The 22,473-nt window shown below is 38.9% G+C and overlaps 2 protein-coding genes across 4 annotated transcripts in view; both read left to right on the forward strand.

Moving 5' to 3' along the window:
* cenpi (centromere protein I) overlaps positions 1-16,823 on the forward strand; it is a 28,356-nt gene extending 11,533 nt beyond the window's left edge. The window contains exons 11-20 of one of the 2 annotated variants that reach the window (XM_041796939.1): positions 12-106; positions 2,571-2,688; positions 5,176-5,240; positions 5,439-5,548; positions 6,395-6,530; positions 9,772-9,896; positions 10,309-10,357; positions 12,298-12,516; positions 15,925-15,966; positions 16,114-16,823. In XM_041796939.1, the coding sequence (XP_041652873.1) occupies positions 12-106; positions 2,571-2,688; positions 5,176-5,240; positions 5,439-5,548; positions 6,395-6,530; positions 9,772-9,896; positions 10,309-10,357; positions 12,298-12,516; positions 15,925-15,966; positions 16,114-16,257 (1,103 nt within the window). In that variant the 3' untranslated portion in view covers positions 16,258-16,823. The remainder of the gene's footprint in view (positions 1-11; positions 107-2,570; positions 2,689-5,175; positions 5,241-5,438; positions 5,549-6,394; positions 6,531-9,771; positions 9,897-10,308; positions 10,358-12,297; positions 12,517-15,924; positions 15,967-16,113) is intronic. The other variant, XM_041796940.1, reaches the window with a different exon arrangement.
* A 2,401-nt stretch (positions 16,824-19,224) lies between these two features.
* Positions 19,225-22,473, forward strand: part of drp2 (dystrophin related protein 2) — a 368,464-nt gene continuing 365,215 nt past the window's right edge. For both annotated transcript variants that reach the window (XM_041797456.1, XM_041797458.1), the window contains exon 1: positions 19,225-19,584. The gene's annotated coding sequence lies outside the window, so the exon portion shown is untranslated. The remainder of the gene's footprint in view (positions 19,585-22,473) is intronic.

Raw genomic sequence — 22,473 nt, forward strand, 5'->3', positions numbered from 1 at the left:
TTTCTGTTAAGAATTTTTGTTCTGTGGCGATGGAGGAGCAAACCAGAACTCAGAAGAATCTTTACAGTTTCTGAACAAGTTGCTGTCTACACAGCACTTTCTCCAGGTGAGTGCCACATTTCCTGCTACCTTCAACTCAACTTTCATACTTACCTTTCATACTTAGCCTACATCCTAGAGCAACGGTCATCAACTACATTTGTATAAGGGCCTGTTTTTACTTGTAAGACACTGGAGGGGCGGGAGATCTCAAGAATGAAATTTAACTGAATATTTAGGCCAGTGGTTCTCAACTGGTCCGGCCTCAGGACCCACCAGTCTCTCTTATGACAAATCGCGACCCGAGTTTCCAAGAAAAGTTCAACAATGCATGTTTAGTTTATTGAATATGTTGCAGTCTGGAGCATGATTGGACACAATGGATGACTGGATACATGGTATGGAAAAAGAAAAAGGACAAAACTGACATATTATTACCCTCTTTTCCCATCATTATGTCTAAATGTTTACCAGTTTTCCAGAGAAACCCCACTATTATGGGAAAAGTAGCCTTTTTATTTCAAGAAAATGATTTACATTAGTTGAAATATTGATCAACATTTAACTTTACCCAAATTCACAGTAAAACAGAGTAAAATAAAAGGTATAAATGCATGACCACTAAAGACCTTGAGACTTTTTGCCACCATTTTTTTTTACTGACACCTAGTCACAACCCACTGAAAAGTGCTCCGCAACCCACTTTTGGGTCCCGACCCACCAGTTGAGAACCACTGATTTAGGCCTAATTAGCATATAGTTGTTAAGCTTTTTTTCCTCCAAAAATGTACTTTTTTTTTTTTTGCCTTTGGCAGTGAGATCAGTGTCCATGGCCTAAACTGCAGCTGCCACTAGGGGGTGATTAAGATATTTTGGCTATATATTTCTGGGACCGGCATGTTGTCATCACTGGGTTTGATGCTAAAATGATGTGTTGTGATTGGTGGGGGAACAGTCAGGAAACCAGTGTATTGTGGTGGCTCTCTGGCAGGAAAAATTGAACTCTCAAAGTGCCTTAAGTCAGAAATATGATATGGAAAAAAGCTGCTTAAATCAAGAACAAATTCATGAGTGCATGTTTATCATGCATCATATTGACTAATAATGACTGATGGGTGGATTTCTGTAAAATGGATCAAATATTACGCCTATTGGGATTTCTTTAAATAATATACCCTAAATGCCACAACATATCTTTCCCCCGCACATTTTCTAATTTAAAAGTACCTGTTCTCGCTTCCCATCCCTAGCAAAACCTTGCACTTTTAAAAGATGGGATGTCATTTAAACATCATTTGAATCATCTAAATGCCCGTGTGTATGGATATAGTTTTTTATTTTTTGAGTCTAATGATAAAACTCCCACACATATGCCACATTTATATTCAGTGAAGATCAAACACTGTATGTTTTAAGAACAGATTTCTTCTTAAGAATGGTTGGGGAATTAGGCCCATCATTGATGACATAGCATATCACAACCATCAAGGTTGGTAGGAAAATGGTGGTTGTAAAGAGCTGCAGAAAATGTTGAAATGGCAGCATAATTCTTAACATGAATGGTCAGACATCAGTCTGTGCATTGATGGAAGTACTGTGGTTGTCTCTCTCTTGCATGCAGATGTTCATTATAAAAAGCAGGTTTTTTGTTTTTTGTTTTTTGTTTTTTTTCAAAGAAAAATGGTTTGCAAAGATACCAGGGTGGACTACCCATGTCTGGTTTATGTGTGGGAAACACTGCTACTGGAGTTTAAAGTAGCCAAGCTTCATGTGTCCATCCAATTAAAGCTTTTCTTTTTTTCATGCAGTGTTTGCTAGTTGCCTCTCGTGTTTAATGGTCGCTAATCAGACTAATGGCTGAAAATTAGTTTTGATTACTGCTGTCAATCCACAAACTGCAACATTGTGAAAAACAAGAAAACACTATGATTGTGTGCTATTAATTGCAACAACCTTTATCAAAGGCCTGTGTAGAAATAACTGTGGCATCAAGTGGTAAAACCTTCAACTAAAGCATCAGGTAATTTAACTGTACTGTTTCTGGATAGATATAATTATCTCTGCTCATGGAAAATGGTACCAGGAGTACGAAAAAGACATCAAACATTCCTTAGGGACATAATCAGTTATAGATAATACACCACCAATCCCTAAAACCCTGTGAAACCCTCCTTGTCCTTCAAGTTTTATCACACTTTTGAAGAGAAACTGTCTTACATTAAAGCTTAGTTCTAACTTGCCTGCATTTGAACTCTAACATAGCTGGTGTAACCCAGTACAGGTAATTTATGTATTTTGGGTGTTTTAGTATGGTGTGTATTTCTGCTAAAATGGTGTACCATTTTAAAACAGTTTAATAATGAACACCTGCTAATATGGATGTCGCCTCAGGGTTTCTCTACCTCATATCTGCCATTCAGTATTTCCTGTATTCATTAATCTGCACCCAAATGCTCAGCTGGCACCTGCTTAGAAACTGAAATCGAGCAGTGATTGTACAGTGTTATTAATCTGTCACATTTCTGCTCCAGGAGGGGTTCTCCAGCTCTGAAGCTTTTCTCTATAAATTTCTCACTGTTTGGAACGGCTCTCTACTACGCCCGGAGATCCTGGACCTCCTGAGCAACATCCCTGTCGTTCCCAGCTCCCGTGAGTTTCATCTGTCACTATATTTAACAAGAGAACCTGGCTGCAGACATAAGACATCCATAAACGCATGTCCAATTAGGCCCCAGCTTTTGAGTGATAAATTGAGAAGCTTCACTGGTAAAAGATGTTCTCTCTAGTGTTGTTTTCACAAGTTTTATGAGTTGATAGATTTTTAGAGTTTAAAATTATGGACTGCAACAATTGTGATAAATTTGAATATTTAAATCCAAGAAATAGCAGATTTATAAAATGGTTCATCTCAAGTTACTTTTTAATCTTGTGAAATCCACCAATTATTTAGATGCTTTTATTTTTCTCCAAGCTTTGGTGGGTTATTAGAAACAACTAACGCTATTATTGGTCTCTTTTAACATCAGTCCCCTTTATTTTTAAAGCACTTTTTCATAATCTTTTGCTATTGTTCCTCTTCCAAAAGCTATAGTCGGTGGTAAATGCAGATTCTGCATGTGCCAACGGAAGTCAAATGCATAATTTAGGGTTGGGTAATTGATTTAGTTCAATTTTAATCATGTTTTTAGTTTCCCACAATTATTTAAACAATATAATCCGTGATTAAATTATTACTGTGCTGCATGCTGTCTATAGTTTTTGACAATTGGTAAATGTTTTAGTGTTTGTTTTTATATTTTGGCTATCAAAGTTTGTTTGTTGCATCATTGTTGTTCCAAATAATGCAAATTCCAATAAAACAAACATTTGATTTTTAGTTTTTTTTATAATGCTGCTCCTCCTGTCAGTTTCCATCACTGGCATCAATCTCAGACAGGTTTAGTCATTAGTTTGCCAGGTGAGCCTAATTAAAAGGAAACTTCTTAAGGAAGTTGTTCCACATTATTAAATAACAGATGCAAGATGAAAAGTGGGAAATAGTGCAGTATCTTGCAAAAGGCATGTAAAGATTTACTGTGAAAAGATCTGTGTGTGATTCAGAGCACAGATGGATTATTTCAGATAAAGACGTATTAAGGAAAATTTCTGTAAGGCAAATTAAGAAAGAGCAGCAAAGAAAATCCACTGATGAGTAGCAAACAGGAATTTGAAGCTGCTCGTGCCTCTGGAGTTCCGAGAACCTCTCGGTGCAGGACTTGCTGATGAGGGTAAAGCTGTATTTCAGCCACCCTTAACCAATGCCCACAAGGAGAAATGATTGCAGTGGGCTCAGAAATATATGAAGACTAGTTTTCAATCAGTTTTATTCACTGTTGAATGCCGTGCTACACTGGATGGTCCAGATGGATGGGGTTGTGGGTGGTTGGGTGGATAGCCACCATCCAAACAACGCTGCAGCATCAGCAAAGAGTGATGTTTTAGGTTGGAATCAACCTAAAACCTGCCAAACCTACCTGCCAATTTCCTGCCACAGTATAAAAAGAAGAACCGTGCCTTATGGAGTAAAATCATTTTCATGCAAGAGAACGCACCATCCCATGCTGCAACAAATCCCACTGAGGCCTTGGCGGCTATGGGCATAAAGGGGGAAAAAATCCTGGGGTGGCCACCATCATCCCCTGAATTAACCCTATTGAGAACCTGTGGAGCATCCTTAAAAGGAAGGTCTGTGAGGGTGGATGACCATTTAACTCCAACAGCAGCTCTGGGTGCCAATTCTGGCGTCCTCAAAAGAAATACAGGCAGAAGCTATATATGGACTTACAAGTTCAATGAAGAGAGAGTTGTTAAGGTGATATCATGGAAGGGCTCTTATAATAATATGGAGCTTTATCTGTAAAGATGTTTTGATGTTTTTGAAACAGCTTTGATTTGGGATAATTGCCTCATAATGCAAAATATTACAACAGATTTCTATTTTTAGTCCATTAGAAACTATTAAGTACTTTGAAACTGTTTTGCATTATAATTTGGAACACTGTGTTTTAAGCAATTTTGAAGAATAAAATCTAGATTACAATATTATTGCTGAGGAATGAAAAATCCTATTGGCTGCTAGTTATATAGACTAGGAAAAATTGAACAAAAACAGTATATTAACGAATATTTGGAACAAGTGTACATCATTATTTTATATATTTGTGTTTTCCCAATTATTTATTTCTCTTTTTTGTTTTTCAAAGTGTTAAAAGTGTTTAAGATGATAAATGCACGTTATTTAGATGTTATAAAACCACAAAGTAACCATGTTTCATAATCATGATCTCAATACCAACCAAATAATCAGGTTTATAATTCTAACCCTAATGAATAATAATAACTTGGCCTGCAGATATGTCAACTGTACATATATTTGTGGATGTCCTATGTCTGCAGCCAGGCACTTCTTACATGCAATGTTCTTTCTTTATGTCAGTCTCTGCCTTACATTGCACCCTACAGCTAACCCCTAACACCTTGCTTTAAAATGAAAAAAGCCAAACTAATATGTTACCAAGGCCTTCCACACCTTTCAACATCCTGAATTGTAAAGCAAAAAAAAAAACCAAACGTAACCTTCTGCCTCCTCCACCGCAGAAATAGGACGTCTCCTCTTTGAGCCCCTCATGCAGCTCTTCTTCACATCCTCGCTGTTTTTCAAGGTAAGCTTTCGTCTGCAGCACAAGTTGAATGAACTTGCTGCAGCTGCTCTGCCTTAATTACAAAAACCTTCTGCTATGAGCTAATAGAGAAGATGAATAGTGTTTGTCTTGTATTGTAAAGCAGTCATTAGGGGTCCTGTATTAGCTTAGAGTTTAAATTAGTATGCTTACTGGTTTTCCTCTTTGTTGTGTGTGCAGTGTGGACTTATGGACTGTCTGAACAATATGCTGTTAAAGTGGCTGACCTGGCACTCGGTGTACGCTCTGGAGGATGACCTGGACATTAGCCTCAACAGCCACACCTCCATGTGAGTCTCACTTCGACTCGCTGCTTCTTGTTTACGCCCTGAGCAAAAGCAAGCAATAGACCCGAAAGAAAAGGGTCATCGCTCTTTTAGCCTTTACTTTCAGTTGGAGAAATGCCTTCTCAACCTTAATCACTTTTTTACAGATTTAATAGAAGTGTTAAGATGTTGCCTGGGTTTTCTTCCCTGTGGGTTAGAATAATCAAAAACTTAATAACCTTTATATGTGTCCCAGTTGACTCGCCAAATCTTGTTAAAAATAAAAGGCTTTTCCCATCAATTAATTTAACACCAGGGTTCTTTTTTTCTTATACTGCTTTTCTCTGCAGATTTTTTAGCAGGCTGTTAGACAGAAGCAACAAAAGCAGTGATAGCACAAGTTTGTATGAGAGCTATATATTTCTTTGTGATTTATAGCACATTTATTCAGCAAATCCTCTGAATTAGAATTTCTTTGTGTACAGGTACAGCCCTTTTATTGACTTAAATGATTTTCTAGCTTCCAAATAAAAGGATGGAGTTGGTGTTGATTAGGTTTTAATACCAGAGATTTATCAATATCAAGTCCTGAAGTGTGTAGTCCAACAATAAATGATCAAATAAGTGGAGAGATCCATTTTTATTCACTCCTATTTTTAATCCCTGATATTATGCAGGAGTACAAATGAGATAGAAATCATTGATTGTGCCACAGACTTAATTGTTTATGCAGTGTTTGGCCTTTGGATTAAAATGAACTGTCTCATGCCCAAGGGTGAAACGGCTGAGTGGTGCGACAGATTTCACTCACATCACTCCTGGTGTTCTGGTTAAACTGTGTCTGACTCTGTGCTCTCTTTTCTGTCCTAGAAACATGACTCTGTCAGGATTCAAAGATTCAGTGATGGAGCTGGTCCTCTTCGCGGGACGGCTGGCTTCTGTGGGGCTTCAGCTTGAAGGCTGTAACTCACTGCTCTTAAGTTTCATCTTGGATTTCTATGAGACAGTAAGTGAGCTGAGGATAACGATTGATCTGTTTGGTTATTTTGATCCTTTGTTATCTCGCCTACACTTTGGAGAGAAATGAATATGCAGTTAAAGGGGGAGTTGTTTCTAAAAGCTCACAGTAAACTTTAGGGAACTGTTCACAGTCCAACATGCATCTTAACACAACTGGAAGCTTCCTCTACATATAAAGTAGCAGTCAGTATTACATATGCGCTAATATATGGCTAAATTTAGATCTTGAATTAGCTGGCGCAAGATTTGAGTTAGTTAAACTAATAATCTATCATTTTTTATAGACGCAGGCCTGAAATCCTGATCAACTGCTCTTTTTAAACTGTAATAAAGCCGCTGTAGCATCAGCTGATGGCCGCTGCCTTCCCGCCTGTGCCCTCCCTTGGCTCTCTGCCAGATGTAAACATGAGAAGTTAGCTGTTAGCATGCCGCAGGAACAGCACATTATGGCAATATTTTGAAACAGAAAATATCTATAAGTTGTATGTGAGCTGATGCAGGTTATACTCACTCAACCGAAGCTTTGTGTTACCGTTTAAGCATCTGCAAAGAGGGAAAAAGGCTGGTGGAGCTAGCTGCTAACTTTAGCCACACTCTACACAGCATATCATCGTCACATCATATACCCACTGATACAGTGACCCTGTGATGAATTTGACTGTTTCTGAGCTGTTTCTCCACCTTAGGCTAGTCGGTTAAGCTAAATGAAAGGGCATTTAGCTGCATATGGAACTAGCCTCCTCAGAGCATCCTTAGTCCGTATGTTTACATGCAATTAGAAAAACTAGAAGTATTGTGTTAGTCTGACTCAAACTAAACTTTTAAGATGCATTTTAATACGTTAGTGTGACTGGAATGGTCCTAATTTGGTATCATCAAAGTTGGATTGGCACAGCAAGATAACCAAGATAAATTTACTGTTGCACGTTTACAACCGGACCAGACTAGGTGAGGCATTGTGCACTTGCACTTGACCTGTAAGTCTATAAACATGAATGCTAAGCATAGCAGAAGTCGACTTGTCATCTCCCTTCAGGTGTAACAAATAAGCTGGAGGGAAAGTGTCAATTGCATTTTGTGTAAAGTGTAGTGCATGTAGACATTTTTATTTATTAATTTGAATTTATTCAACCAGGAAAAACCTCACTTGGATTAAAAGTCTCATTTACAACAGTGCCCTGGCCAAGAAAGGCAGCAGCACAATGAACAAAAACACAAAAACCAGAGCAGTTAAAATCACAAAGATACCAAATCCTATGTCACAGAGCAGAAAGTCATCAGTCAAAACATCTACAACCTGATGCATCTTCCTCCAGTGCCTTAAATCTGCTTTAAAAAAGATTTAGGGACCAGCTCCCCATGCGTGTGGTCTCTTGTAGCAGACTCCAGGCTGCAGGACTCCTTTCACACATTTCAGGAGAGACTTTAGGAACTGATAGGAAAGTAAATTTTGACTGAGTCACACAGCGAAGACTGCAACTCCCAGCACTTTTCACATAAATAAAATCACACCAGTATAATGGAAGAAGATTTAAAAAACTGTACAGAGCTGTAAAATTTTTCCATGTTTTCATCGTTCCACATACAGTTTACTGCTTGCTAGCTTGTTAGCAACGTATTGCTAATTTGTTAGGTCCATAGTAACTAGCTGAAAGGCGGCATAATGCCATGTACTGTAGCAAAGGTGGACGTGCTCACATCAGTAAAACAATTCTTTACCTGTGCATGCATACTTGGACAAGGACAGTTGTCCAGTTAAATTGTCTAATTAAGCTTGACTTGACTGCATGTAGATGTACTTTTTAAAGTTAGACACGAGGTGTGTCTAAAATCACACAGTCATTCCTGACTCCTTTTTCTATCAAGTGAGTTGTTTATAGTGGACTACGGAGTGGACAATGATGTCATTACTGTCTCATTATTAAATCCTTTGGCAACAACGGCTCATAGGTATCCATGACAATCGCTGGGGATAAAAAATTACTAGAATTTTACTGGAAACTGATAATAAATTTATTTTAACAAAAAGATATAGGATAAATAAGTAAACAGTTTTGTGACTTTTTTGCAAAGTAGATATTTTCATGCAGTCTTATTTGTTTATAGATTATGGTCTCGTGTCTGTAATCATTATGGGAGAAGAGTTACTTTATTTGTACTAATCCTTAACATTTAATTACAGAATATATAATTTGTTTTAAAAAGACCTTAAAATATGAACCGTTGGGTGTTCTTTTATTCACGCTTGCTGAGCTCCTCTTGTCCAACTGTCACGTTATGTTTGTCATGAGGGCAGCCAAACATCACTTTCTGAGTGTTAAAGCTTTGAACTGTGATGCATGATGGTAAATATTGCTGGGCTAGTGACCACTGGTTGTTCACTACTTTCACAGTGCATTGCATTGTATCGTGTTTAACAGTGCTCAGTCAGAATCTGGACACCACCACGAAATGGTGCACTATCAATTTTGGAATAAAGAATATTTGCTCATCACAGTTTTCAAAAGGACTTTTTTATGAGAGAGAAGTAAAACCATTAGCTATAGTAAATGATTAAAATCCTTTGGCAGGAAAAATTACAAATCATGGATAAAAGCAGTAAGTACTTAAACTTCAGCATCTCTTACCATGACTCAGATACACATCTAATTTTGGAGGGTTTCCAGGTAACAACATCAGCAGCACACAGGATATTAAAGATTAAAGTAGCAAAACACACCACTAAAAACTTAAAGTAGCTGAATAGAATATGGGAATAACGATCAAGGAGCACACATTAAAAAAGAAGAAGATGGATGATGTTAGATTGATGAAATAGAGCAATTCGTATAACAGAGACCATGCTCAGCAGATGACAAAAAACTGTTTTCAATAAACAATGAAAACAGAAGAGAATCATGGGAATTGTACACCCTAATTCTCCAACCTATTTTACATTCGAGGATCATAACAGAGAGATTGCCATACCTCCAAAACAGAGAGACAGCTTTGAAAAACACTCATGGAAATAATGTTATGACTTACTGAAGCGTGTTAAAAAATAAATACAGGGTAAACGAAGGGATACATCTTAAAATTCCAGAGGGTTGAAACCTGTGTTTAGAAGAAGAAATAGCATAAATAAAGTTTAAACAATGCTGTATAGATCAGCATGTTGCAGCCTCTCATAGAATCAGAAAAGTTGTTTCTGCTTCCAGCCTTATATTTCTGTTTTTTCTCTCCTCTAGGTGTGCGACATGTTTCTGAAGTATGGGCTCCCCCTTGTGTTAATGCCTCCTCCTGGGGTTTTTTACCCCACCCTGTTTGCCACTGACCCTGTTAGCGTTGACAGACTGGCCTACATCATGTACAGGTCAGGACTCCACCGCTGAGCAAACACTGTTAACACCTAATGTCTTGTGTTGTACGTTTATACATATTTAATGTTTGAACAGCATTACAGTCAAACAGCTTCACTCTACCTTTGTTTTATGTATGATTTATGATAATAAGAGGCTAAGAGGCATTGCACTGAATCCCTCTTTTCCTTTTTGTGTTGAATTTCATTACTATCTTCCTCCTTCAGTAACACAGACTCTCACTGTGATGGCTAATTGTGTATAGGCAGGGTGCTGAAATAATTTGGCGTTAACTGAGAATAACAATGCCATAGGAGAATAAAGGAAATTGGAAAATAATTGCTTCATGTTTTTTTGACGGGCCACCAAAAGAAAGCCCATTTTGCAGTGTTTTATGTTCACTTGTCTCTGTTTTTTTATTTTTAGGTACAAGGTGAACTTGACATCAGCCAAGAGTCAAGAAAGAGTCACAGAGGTAAAAACAAACCCCATCACTGTGGGATTATTAAACTGATTCAAGCTGTAATTTCTATTTCAGTGAAAACTGTTAGAATGTAATTTGGCCCATTTCACAGGGCACTTGACAAACAATGTGCAGGAAATTAGTTTTTATCAGCAGCGATTGTTTGAAGAGTTAATTTGAAAGCTGTTTTGAGCCCTGGATTCAGTGCATTTCTTGGCTTGTGTTTTTTCTCAGTGACATTTGCGCTTGTTTGATTCACTTCAGTCTTTATAAATTTAACATCTCTCACCTCAGTTGTTTTGAAATTCACAAGCAGCCACCTACAAATGACCTTTATTATGTTCTCAGATGAAGACTTGGAAGCCTGTTGATTTTAATACCTCTCTAACTCAGAGAACAGATCAGGCAGCTGGCACTAATCCCTGTGAAATGTCAGTGGTACTTATTATAGGATTTTGAAGATGACATCACGTCAACAAAGCACCATCAAAATGCTTAAGTTTTGTGCCAACGGGTCAAACTGCAGGAAAAGAATCTTAAGCTACCATTGTAGCTCGGAAGCAGTGACAAATTCAGACTATTAAATGTACAAATCGCACGAGAAACCTCCATCTAAAGCAGGGTTCCTGTCGATCCTTGAAATTTAATGGCATGAAAAGTCTTAGTTTTACCAGTTAGAAGTCTTAAAATTTAGAACGCACATTTACTATTATATATCTTTATACAATATCATGTTTTTTTTCCCTAAGTCTGTTATTTTTTGTTCTTCTTTTATGCATGCAGATTGTAAGATTTATATGGGAAATATGATTGTCTTTTGGTTAATTTGTATTTCGTAACAGAATTTCCATCACAAATCGTCTCATAAATATTCTTCAGAATGCAGGTAATTAAGTGTGGGATGCTCAAAATTTCCAGGTGGGGTGCCCCCAAACCCCCTCTTGTTTTGCCATTGAATAAACCCCGCACTGTTGTGAAACAGTGCTCTAGTTCTCTAATTTCCAAATTCCACATACAATGGCCACGCTGCAATCCGCTGGCGAATCGAGCACATTGCTCCCTCTCTAGTCTATCAGAGACCGGCAGTGGCAGTCTGGAGTGCCGGCTCTGCTTCGTTTGAGATATGCTGCGGGTCTATTTCCAGCGCCAGCTGCTGCCAAAACCACGTCAATACCCATCGATCAGAAAGCTCCAAAAAAGGAAGTCACAAGCGTAGAATATCAGGTTCTTTCAAAATACAACACAATGCATGGACACCTGGTCACAAATCATCACTATATCAACATTACGTCTTATTCTGCAGCGAGAGCAAAGGGTCACCAAGAGGTCAGTGGGTCACAGAGCTACAACGGTGCCATTGACGAAGAAAGTTACCTTTTGAGGACATTTAGCCAAAGAATTTTACATAAAACCACAGATTCTTTAAGCAAACTTTAACCTTTTAACTTCGTAATGTACTCACCCAATGGCGGAAGCAATAATATCATGGAGTTATACCAGAATGGATGATAAATAAAAGTAAAATAGTCTGCTGTTGACATACTATTCCTAGACTTGTGTCCTTTCATTTGGTTGGACACTGAGTAGGAGGTCTGCAGGGCAGAGTCATATGTGATATTGTCTTCATGCCAGGTTAATTGGTTAGCTAAAAGTGCAGGGATCATACCAAATGTTTGGTTTTCCAATTCTAACTGCAGCTTGCAGGTGCATTTGGGACTTTGATGTACTTCTTTCCTTCCATCCCACTGATTCCTAACCGCCGTTCTTCACTTCCTGTCCCCTACATCATTGGGATCACAAACAGCCTATTATGAAAAATGGACTCTGTAGATAGCTATTAATTAAATGCCTAAAACAATCATCAGACTTGAAACTGCAGATATAAAGTAGTTCCTTACCCCTTTTCCTTTCTGTATTTCCTCTCACTTCAATTTCTGATTTTTGCTTTTCAGCAGGCCTTCCACATCAGCCGGCAGACCTTCCAGCAGTTCAACAACTATGTAGTTGTGATGACGAACTGTCTGTGGAACTCCAGAGTGTTTCATCCAGGGATGGGTGTTCAGCTGGGGGAGGAGCTGCTGCTGAAGAGCAACGTGCCACAATACTGGACGAGCTTCGACCTCATCCACCACCCGGCTTTCAGGAGCTATGCTGTCGACTTTCACCAGCAGGTGAGTGTGGGCCGTAAATGATGCCTTGACTTGTGAGCTCAAAAGAGAAAGGTGCAAACTTACTGTGACATTGGCATTGCTCTGATTCCTTTGAAAAAAGTGATAGGTAAAAAGGTCACTGTAATTTCTTTAATGGCTACATCTCAAAAATCTATATGCTTATCTCACCAAATGATTTTAGAAATACAAAGAAAAATTATCATGTTAAAGGTCAAATATCCTCTTAAACCACCTGTTGGCAATTATTCTGGTACCATATCTGACTGTGTTATCTCAGAACTGCCATCAAAAAAGGTGGCACAAATGTCCACTTGGACTCAGAGAACAGATAACTTCAGCAGTTTAAGTTTTGACCCATTCTTACTGTCCTCATGTTCTAATGCCGAGTAGACATTATTTTCATGCTTAAAACGGCAAGAGAGCCACTCCGTCATGGTCAGTTAGTGGATAATCTTCCTTTGCTAAATATTTGCGAATGCTGTTTCTTGACGAGTTCACTGTTGGTCTGAAGCTCTGTAAAGAAACTGAGACCTTCATTGATTGCCCTATAACTGATTGTGTTGTGACCTTTCCAGTAAGATGTAGTCCTATTTGCCATGAATACACAATTAAAACTCTACCTTGCTAGTTGCCACCAGAATTAAAAGTCAGTCAGTTTCACTAATTTTTAGAGTTTTCATGATACCAGAAATTTGAATTTTGATATTAGAACCAAATGATATTGATACCTGTTTCGTTGTCACAGGGACAAAAATGATGGCCTGGACACCCAAAACTGCTCAACTAAGTTATCATATAGCCTATATTTAAGAATATTTCCAACCTGCAAAAATGTGACATCCTGTTCATAGTAGTAAAAGGCAAAATAGATAAGATTTTTTTTTTTTTCATATTTTATATGTTTATATTTCGGTCATTTTATTGGGGCCATTGTTTGTACAGGGCTGTGAAGCCATTATCAGTCTGCAGGCCAGGATATAAAGGAAAATGTTTAGGGACCAGGAGACATCGCTGTCTCTCTCCTCTGCTCTCATCAGTCTGTAACAGACACTAACGTTAACACAGGCATCTCTAAGACATGCTAAGGGCACTTAGGGCCAATCCCATTTCTACCCCTTAACCTTTGCCCTTTGTCTACCCCTTCCCCTTGGAACAGAGTGGTAAGGGGCAGGGTTGAAAACCTTCCCTTAAGAAACGAGACACCACTCGATTGCTTTTCATCATCATACACTGCCAATAAACAGTACGTCATCGAAGGTGACAATAAAGCTTAGACCATCGCGTTCATACTATGGATCTCCGTGTTGATCTTTTCCATGTATTTATACAGTTATTAGTCGTGTTTACACGTGTACATACCGAAAATACAATAAACTCCCATCCCTAGTAGCTAAAGATTGAATACTCTCTGAGACCTGAGAGTTTCTTTGGAAAGGACTTGTAGTTTCCCCCACCTATTTTGGAGAAGTAAGGGGAAAACATCAGCCTTGTCTTTGAACAGGAATAACAGAGAAATTTTCATTTCTAAAATCCAAGCAAATTTCCTAAATTTTCAAAGTAGCTTAAATTTCTGTGAAAATCTTTAAACATATTTCTAAAGTATCCTGTAGAAAGTACTTAAAAATATACGTAAAGTCTTTCAGGGAACCTTTATCATAAAACCTAAATATTCAAATAAACATTTCCCCTCAAACTCCTTGCAAATTTCCCCAGATATCAAAGCAAATTATTCCTAAGATGTCTGTAAATTTCAAAACATTTACTGATAAATTCTCAAGAAAATCCATAAAAATGAAGAAAACATCCAAACATATTCTTTGAAATTTCATTAAAACACCTGAACTTTTTAATTCCCCAAAAAATACAAATTAATTTCTAAAATATTTCTATGAAAACACTTCATATTTTCCAAGCAAATTCCCAAAAATATCCCAACAGCAAAATCTTCCAACATTTCAAGCAAATCACTTAAACTTCAACGGACATTATTAAAAATCTCTACGAGCAGAAATTACTACTTTGTTGTAGGAAAGCCAAAATGTAAGGTCCTCATATTTGCATGAAGGTTTTAAGAGGATATATGTGAAAACAAAACTGTTGTGTTTTCTATAATTATTTATAAATACCAAAAATATCTATATTTATACGCCAACCTTATACTACTTCGTTCTGCCATTTCACTAGTACATGGTGGGAAATTCATCTTACCCCTCGGTTTCTGAAAAATCTTTGTTTCAAGGGCTATGTAGCCCTTAGCCCTAGCCCTCAACTCAAAAGAGAATTGGGACACCCTTTCACCTGATGTGAACGCACAAAACCAAGGGGAAGGTCTAAGGTAAGGGCTGAGGGGTAGAAATAGCATTGACCCTAAATAAACCATGTTTGCTGGCTGGTGCATTAAACATGTAGCAGGGACAGAGAGAAGCACGTCAAACCAAAAATCCTGAAACTTCCCTCTTGTCGGTGTTAGGGTGTTTCTAACTACTTTAGAGTGTAACAGCTGAGCGAACCTGAGGAAGCTACAGGCGAAATGTGTTCGCTCATAATTGCGCCACAATGAAGTCGTTTTTTTAGTGTGCCTTGGCTTATTTCTCTCCTTTGTGGTCTAATGTGAAATTTGCTTTTCGTCAGTGTAATGTGAGTTACCTTTCTGCATACTAGTAATGCGTTCATTCATATTCTATGTTCTCCGTGATCTTAGCAAATTATCACCACTTGTAATTGGAAGAAGTAGAAAGCTAACGTAACATCTGACTTTAAATTGACTACTGTAGCATGACTGTATTGTCTTGTTCTTTAAAGTCCCTGAAAATCTCTTCAGTTTCATTTCACTCTTTTTGGCAACTGCCTCTTCTGACATGTAAAAGCTTTCACTTTAAAAGAGCTGTTTTAACTAATTTCTTTACATATTAGTACAAAACCGGACCACAGACTGATGTCAAACATGTAACAAACCCATAAAAGGATGCTACGGATTTAAAGAAAAGGGAACAGGAGTTAAAAAAAATACCCATATCGCCTATTTCTGGGCTAAGACTTTCCTGGTACTCTTTATCTAAATACAGCATGTTTCTTCTGTTTCTTTTCACAAAACCAGCTCTAGGCTCTTAATTCCAGCCTGTTTAAAGTTAGTGATTAATCAGCAAGGAGCCCGTCTTTAAAGTTTAGTTAATAGACCTGCAGACAAAACTGGAAGATAAATGTATGTTAATGTCTTTTTCATAGAAGATTCATTAATACAGAATGACTCTTAAGTATTAATGGGTGCTGCATGAGATGTCAGTTTCATCATGTTTAATAATACACGCACCTCTCCTTGGGTTCAGTTCAACCACAACATCCAGCAGTGATCTTGTGAGATTTAACACAGTGGGCTGACAATGAATATTAATGTTGTCTCTTTATCAGTGTTGGCCAGGGAGAAAGGACATGGACCTCAATTCCATAAAGGTATGACAGGTCACTTTTTCATTCCTGTGATTTATAATAGACCTTGCATGTAGTTTGATGTGCACCAGTCTCACTTCACAGATCGTGAGAGCCAGCTTTGATCACGCAAATCTTCAGATGTTTGAGATCTGTTTCCGTGTGTTTCAGCTCTCCAAGCCGTGGAGCTGGTACCTGGAGTATTTGTTCACTCAGGGCTACGACGGCCTCAAACAGTTTTTTCAGGACAACATCAGTCAGCTGCAGACAGCAGGCGACGGACGGGGCGACGGCGTGTCTTCACAGCAGAGGTAGAGGCTTGACCCAGTGGAGAGGAAACAAACAACCACTTTATTCCTGCCAGCTTTTAAAGACTTGTACATAATTCATCTCCTTTCATCTTCAGAGCAATGTGTGTTTTTATGTACAAAGATTGACATTTTTTAATTATGTATTCTCTTAAACTATTGTCTTTAACTAAATAATAGACTATAAAACACCAGTGGTCTCTCAATGAACACATTTTCAATTCATTTAACAAACAAACAGGGACAATTTATTGACGAAAAAGAAAAACAGAAGGTGATCATTGGGACCCAAATTGACCTGGTGGGTCAAGGAGAACATCTCGACTAAATACCAGTAACGTCATTCTAAGTTGTTGCTCATTTTCAGCTTATTTTCTCTCTTTTTTGCAATATATTCAGTCATTCCTTGTTTAATATCAACACTCCAACCATCAGCCTTTTCTAAAGATTTCTGTTTCTCTTTGTTGTACAGCTTTTTTATGTGAAAACCTTGATATTTGCACATTGTGGAAAATAAACAAGGTTCAGACTCTTACTATAGAAGCAAATAAAACCTCTAGTGTCTTAGTAACATTTCATTTCAGTATGTCACAGTTTCTGAGCCAAATGTCTTGATCTTGTGCCATTGTGTGGATCTGAATTTGTGGCTCCATCAGCTTGTATCAGAACATGAAAAAATATTCTCACACCTTGCCTTCCCTTGACCTGGCATGTAAACAAAAGCATTCTTCAGATGGCCTGTCTAGATAGTTATCAGGCTCCTGTATCATCAGCTATCTTTGAAATCACTGCATATTAGACTCAATAATGCGACTACATCAAGAGTTTTTATCTTCATCATTTGGCTTTGAAATGTAAAAAGACAATGTTTTACTTGTTTTAACTCATTGCCATTCATCTCCTAAGAATACCCTTGTTTCTGCTTAATACTAGAGGTCCCTCTAAAAGACACTCATAGAATTCAAGTGTGGATAAAAACTAGATATTTAGGACCATTACTGATAGTGGTGTGTAAAATAACAGTCAAGCCGATGCTGATAATGATGCCCAGTAATCATTAAACACACCTGATTACTGCCGGACCAGTTGAATCCAGAAATCCCTTGAATAGAATCGGTCTAACAAAGAGAGGTAGGCTAAAAAGATCTCCAACACAACCTTGCGCCGTCTAAAGAACATTCAAGAACACATGAGAAACAGTCATTGTCATCCATCAGTGTGGAAAGTGTTACAAAGCCATTCTTAAGGCTTTCAGCGCCATTATCCACAAATGGAGAAAACTTGAATCTTCCAGGAGTGGCCGACTTACCAAAATAACTCCCAAGAGCGCATTGATGACTCATCTAGGAGGTCACAAAATAATCCAGAACATCTAAAGACCTGCAGGCTTCACTTGACTCAGTTAAGGACAGAGTTCATGATTGAACAATAAGAAAGCAACTGGGCAGAAATGGGAGAGTTTCAAGGCCAGAACCACTGCTGACCAAAAAGAACACAAAGGCTCGTTTCACATTTGACTAAAAACATCTTGAAGATCCCTGAGATTTTGGGAAAAATATTCTGTGAACTGACGTTACATGTGGACAGAAACTAGCACAGCATTTCGTCAAAAAACATCATACCAACAGTCAAATGTGGTGGTAGTGTGATGATTTGGGCCGGCTTTGCTGCTTCAGGACCTGGACCACTAATTGGTGGAACCATGAATTCTGCTCTCTTCCAAAAAATCCTGAAGGAGAATGTGTGGCTATCAGTTCATGACCTCAGGCTCAAGCGCACTTGGGTTATGCTGCAGGACAGAAATGTGAAACACAACAGCAAATCCACCTCAAAACAAAGTTTTTGGCATGGCCTAGTCAAAGACTAGACTTGAATCTGATTTAGATGCAGTGGCATGACCTTAAACAGGCCGTTCATGCTGGAAAACCCTCCAGTGTAAGGAAGAAGAGGGTCAAAATTCCTCCACAGGGATTTGAAAGACTCATTGCCAGTTATCACAGCTGCTTGTTTGCAGTTGCTGCTGCTACGGGTGGGACCAGGGGTGTAGCACAGGGGGGAAATGGGTACTGACTACCCGGGACCACAGTAGGAAGGGGCCCTTGAGGAGCCCGCAATGAAAAGTGTGATTTTATTTAATTTTCTTAGCATTTAGTGTCACTGCAAAATAATGCAAATAATTTAGTAAAAATATTGGTCATAAATGGGGAAATTATGGTTCAAACACATTAAAATGCAGTGTTATCTATAAAAACCAGGCAACATTTCCTGCTTGGCTAGGTTAAGGGGGTCCCTCTGTACAATTCTTTCTACAGGCCCTTAATCCCGCTCACTTTCCTGGGTGGGATAGGTAGGTTTTGATGGCTTTTTGCCTTAATAAATATAATCATCATTTAAAAACAGCATTTTTTATTAACTCGGGTTATCTTTGCCAAATATTCAAATGTGTCTGATGACCTGAAACATGCAAGTGTGACAAATACGCAAAAGAGTGGAAGGGGGCAAATACCTTTTCACAGCTCTGTATATTAGTTCTCACTGAAAGCAGCAGCCATGCTCAAAATGTTTGCTTTTTATATCATTTAACCACCTAAATCTGGATATTATTGCAATAAATGTTTGCACCATTAAAAATATGAGTTGAGGGTGAATTAAGTTTTCTTTTGTCCTTATACTAGAATATCTACCTGGCTAGCATTTCTAGGATGTTCAGCATGGCCTCCATCGTGTATTTACTTTCAGTAATTTTGCACTTGCAGTGTTCGTCGGAAGGGTCTAATTTCTTCTCTACAACTTTCCCGTGTGGCAGGCTCCGCTGCTCAGAGGATGTGCTCCGTCAACCTTGTGCCAAGTTTCCTCCTGACAGGTTTTTGGCCGCGTCCCCGCTCAGCTGTGCCTTCAGACTCTCCCCCTCCTCCTGCATGTCTCATTACGCTTCGCGGAAGTTTTCTGTTTATTTCGCTTGACGCCAACTCTCCCCAACTCCGCTGATGATTTCACATGCTCCGGTGTTGAAATCCAGCGGGTGAGACGAGCCTCTGTTCGTGGCGTGGCGCTGGTGTGAGAGGAGAGCGGCGGGAACCACCTTAAAGAAAGCAGCCCCGCTGATGTCAGCGTCACAGACTCGCAGACTCCTCCGCCGGTTACAGCGCTGCGCTGCTCCGTCCTTTCAAATCTTCCTCTGCGCTGCTGCTGCTGCTCATCTCCTCACTTTTTCCTCAGCTCATGTCTCGACTGCATCCACGGGAGTAGCTTATACCAGCCTCTTCGCCAACACGTTTAAGTGAGCTGTGTCAAGCCCCTACTTGAGCCAAATCCGTGCCTCGGGGAGAGAAAGGTAAGAGTATTCAAAGCTGGTGCTTTTTGGAGTGGGAGATTTGTGTTTGAGAAGCCGGGTAAGCTCACATTCAGGGCGCACACTGGATCATAGCTCGGCGGTGTCTCAGGTTGTTAAAGCGTCCTTTTTGGACACTTGTGCATGTTGGATGTTGTTTGCATGCTGTGTCACAGTTTGGATCTGGATTTTTCTTCAATCAGGCGACATCCGTGTGATGGATGAGGCTTGTCTGGCGGACTAAACTGTTTTTATATGAGTGCTTTTGGTCAGAACAATAGGCGCACATATGGACGTTTTTGGAAGCGTATTTGGAGGTTGTGTTTATTGTGAATTTCTCTGTCCGTGTCAGCTCACAGACCACGGGGAACAACGCAGAGTAGCTACAGCATCTCCATTCATTAATTACGGATCAAAGGAAGTAAAATTTACCGGCTCTCATTAACTGCACTCCACTGTGCGCCTGTGTTGTGGAGCCCAGCACACTGCTACATCTCTCCCTGCAAGTTTCTCCACAAGTCTCCCTCTCCTGTAGAAATAAGCAGCATTTTTAAGGCTTTTTTCTGCCTCATCAGTTTGTAGGGGTAGAGACTGACATGTGATGGCAGACTGAGGTGTTGAGCCGGATTTGAACTCTTGGATGTCGCGAGTAATTATGGTTACAATTACACGCTTTGCGTCTTAAGCCCCAGGACGCATCACTGCGTGGCAGTATGGGATAATTTTGAGAAATATTAGGAGGGAGGAGCTATCTTGCCATTGTGGACTAGACAGCTGTAGCCTGTTCATGAATCCAAATGTAAACAAAATAGCATTAGATCTGATAAAAGTCATGTGCCAGGCACTTAAAATGACTAGATGCCAGCTTTTTTGCACTATATTGTCTTTTTAGTCTCATAGCATCTTGTTCCATAACTTCAGAAATATTCATCTTATTCTGAAATGCATCATGTAACGCTCAAAAGCCTGGAAAATAATCAACTTTGTCAAATGCCAATGGTGAGAGTCGAAAACAAAAACCATTCATTAAAAACAAATGGAATCATCCTGATTTCAAACATCAGAAGCATCCCCTTTGTCCTGCCTAACAGGCTGCTTTTGTATTCTTTCATCTTTGATCATAAAGCGGGGTAATTCGTAGGATTAAATAAAAGGTCTCCGGAGGTATTAAATGATTGTTTTGTTTAAAAGAACACCTGAATATTGCCGTCCCCAAAGGGGGAATTGAAGTGACATTCTGCCTCACAGAGCAGTTCCACTGTTGTCATTCTGCTGGACCTTTCAGCGTTCTCAATCTGCATTCATTTAAAACAGCTTCAGGTAATTTTCATGGACAGTAATCTCTCTGTACCTTAGGAGATCATTTTCCCCGAGCCGGAAGCCTTACAAGAGCACATTTAAATATTCTTCAGGCAATCCAATCTGATGTTATGATAGGATTGTGTGCCTTTTGATCTTGAATACTGCCGCAAAGAAAAATGTAATCAATAAGACTTACAGCTCAGCACATTGTGGTGGTAATAATAGTTAATTATCATAGAAAAACTTTGAGGACCATTGCAGCTCAGGCATTATGTATTGCTCTTTAAGACCAGATTTGGCAAAAGGAAGCTGTTTTTCTTAAGGCTCCACACAGCACTGAACTATAATAGTGAAAGATGCTAAAAGGATTATGAGGCTGTTCTATTGTCACGGCATCTCTCCATCTACATGCCTCCTGGTCATGTTTTATGTTATGCATTTTCAACACTCTCCCTCCAGCTGTGCTTTGGAGGACACAGATTAAATTGTACAGCATCATCTCATTTTAAAGTCCTTTTCTTATCCTGAAGATGGCACCGCTGCTGTCACTTGTATCAGATAATGTGCAGTCAGTGGCTCCCAAGGTTTTTTTTTTTTTTCTCTCAACACCCACAGATCTGTCAGAAGAACTAAATTACCTCCTCATAGGCACCACCCTTCATACGCCACATGTGTTTGTATGTCATAATGGGTGTCATTCAAGACTGAAGCATAACAAGCTGTTTTTTTAAATTAAACTGACTGCCTGTAAGGTTTGTTGGTGTTCGCATTCATCCAGATATAGACTTGGAACCATTGTTTTTTTTTTTTTTTTTTTTTTTGCTAATCTACATGATTGCTTCTCAACATGTGAGCCATGAACCTCTGGTGGGACCTAAAGGTTCTGAAGGTGGGCCGCAAGAAGCCATTTACAATAAACCTTAAAACCACTGTTATAAGAACAGTTTTAAAACCTGAAACTACTCTCAAATTAGTTCAAAATACTTTATTAGATATTTGTATTTTTAGAAATGTCCCAGAACTATAAAATTACAGCCAGACATTTGTTTTGTTCGATGCAGAGAACCGGTGTCACAGTTTAACACTTCTATAATCAGAACCTTTGAGGACATAAAGTTACCATGAAAGACTTTGTAGCGTCACAAAGTACATGTAAAGAAGTGAATATTAGGGAAGAGAATATTGGTGACCAACCATGCAGATGCCTGATGGAAACCAAATAAATAGTTGTGGCTCATTAATTTGCTCTCTGACAAATTTTCCTCATAACATAGTTACGCATGAAACAAAGCATTGACTTTGAAATCTTCTGTGCATGATATATTTGGAGTTAAAGAGTGTGTCATGTTTGGTTGAGGGGTGGTGGGCCCCAGCAGTGTTTCAGGTTTCAAAATGGGCCTTGTCATACTTAGACTGAATCCCAATTCTCCCCTTAACCCTCAGTCTTACCCTTAAGCTCAACCCTCAGTCTTAACTCACCCCTCAAAACCAAGAGTAAGGGCCATCTCCTGACTTAGAAATGCGACTCCCCTTAATAGCAGTTACAATTTCAGACTGTAGAGGGCAGTACTGTGCCAAAACTGCATCGTC

The sequence above is a fragment of the Cheilinus undulatus genome, linkage group 10 (genome assembly GCF_018320785.1).
Source record: "Cheilinus undulatus linkage group 10, ASM1832078v1, whole genome shotgun sequence".
Taxonomy (NCBI): domain Eukaryota; kingdom Metazoa; phylum Chordata; class Actinopteri; order Labriformes; family Labridae; genus Cheilinus; species Cheilinus undulatus.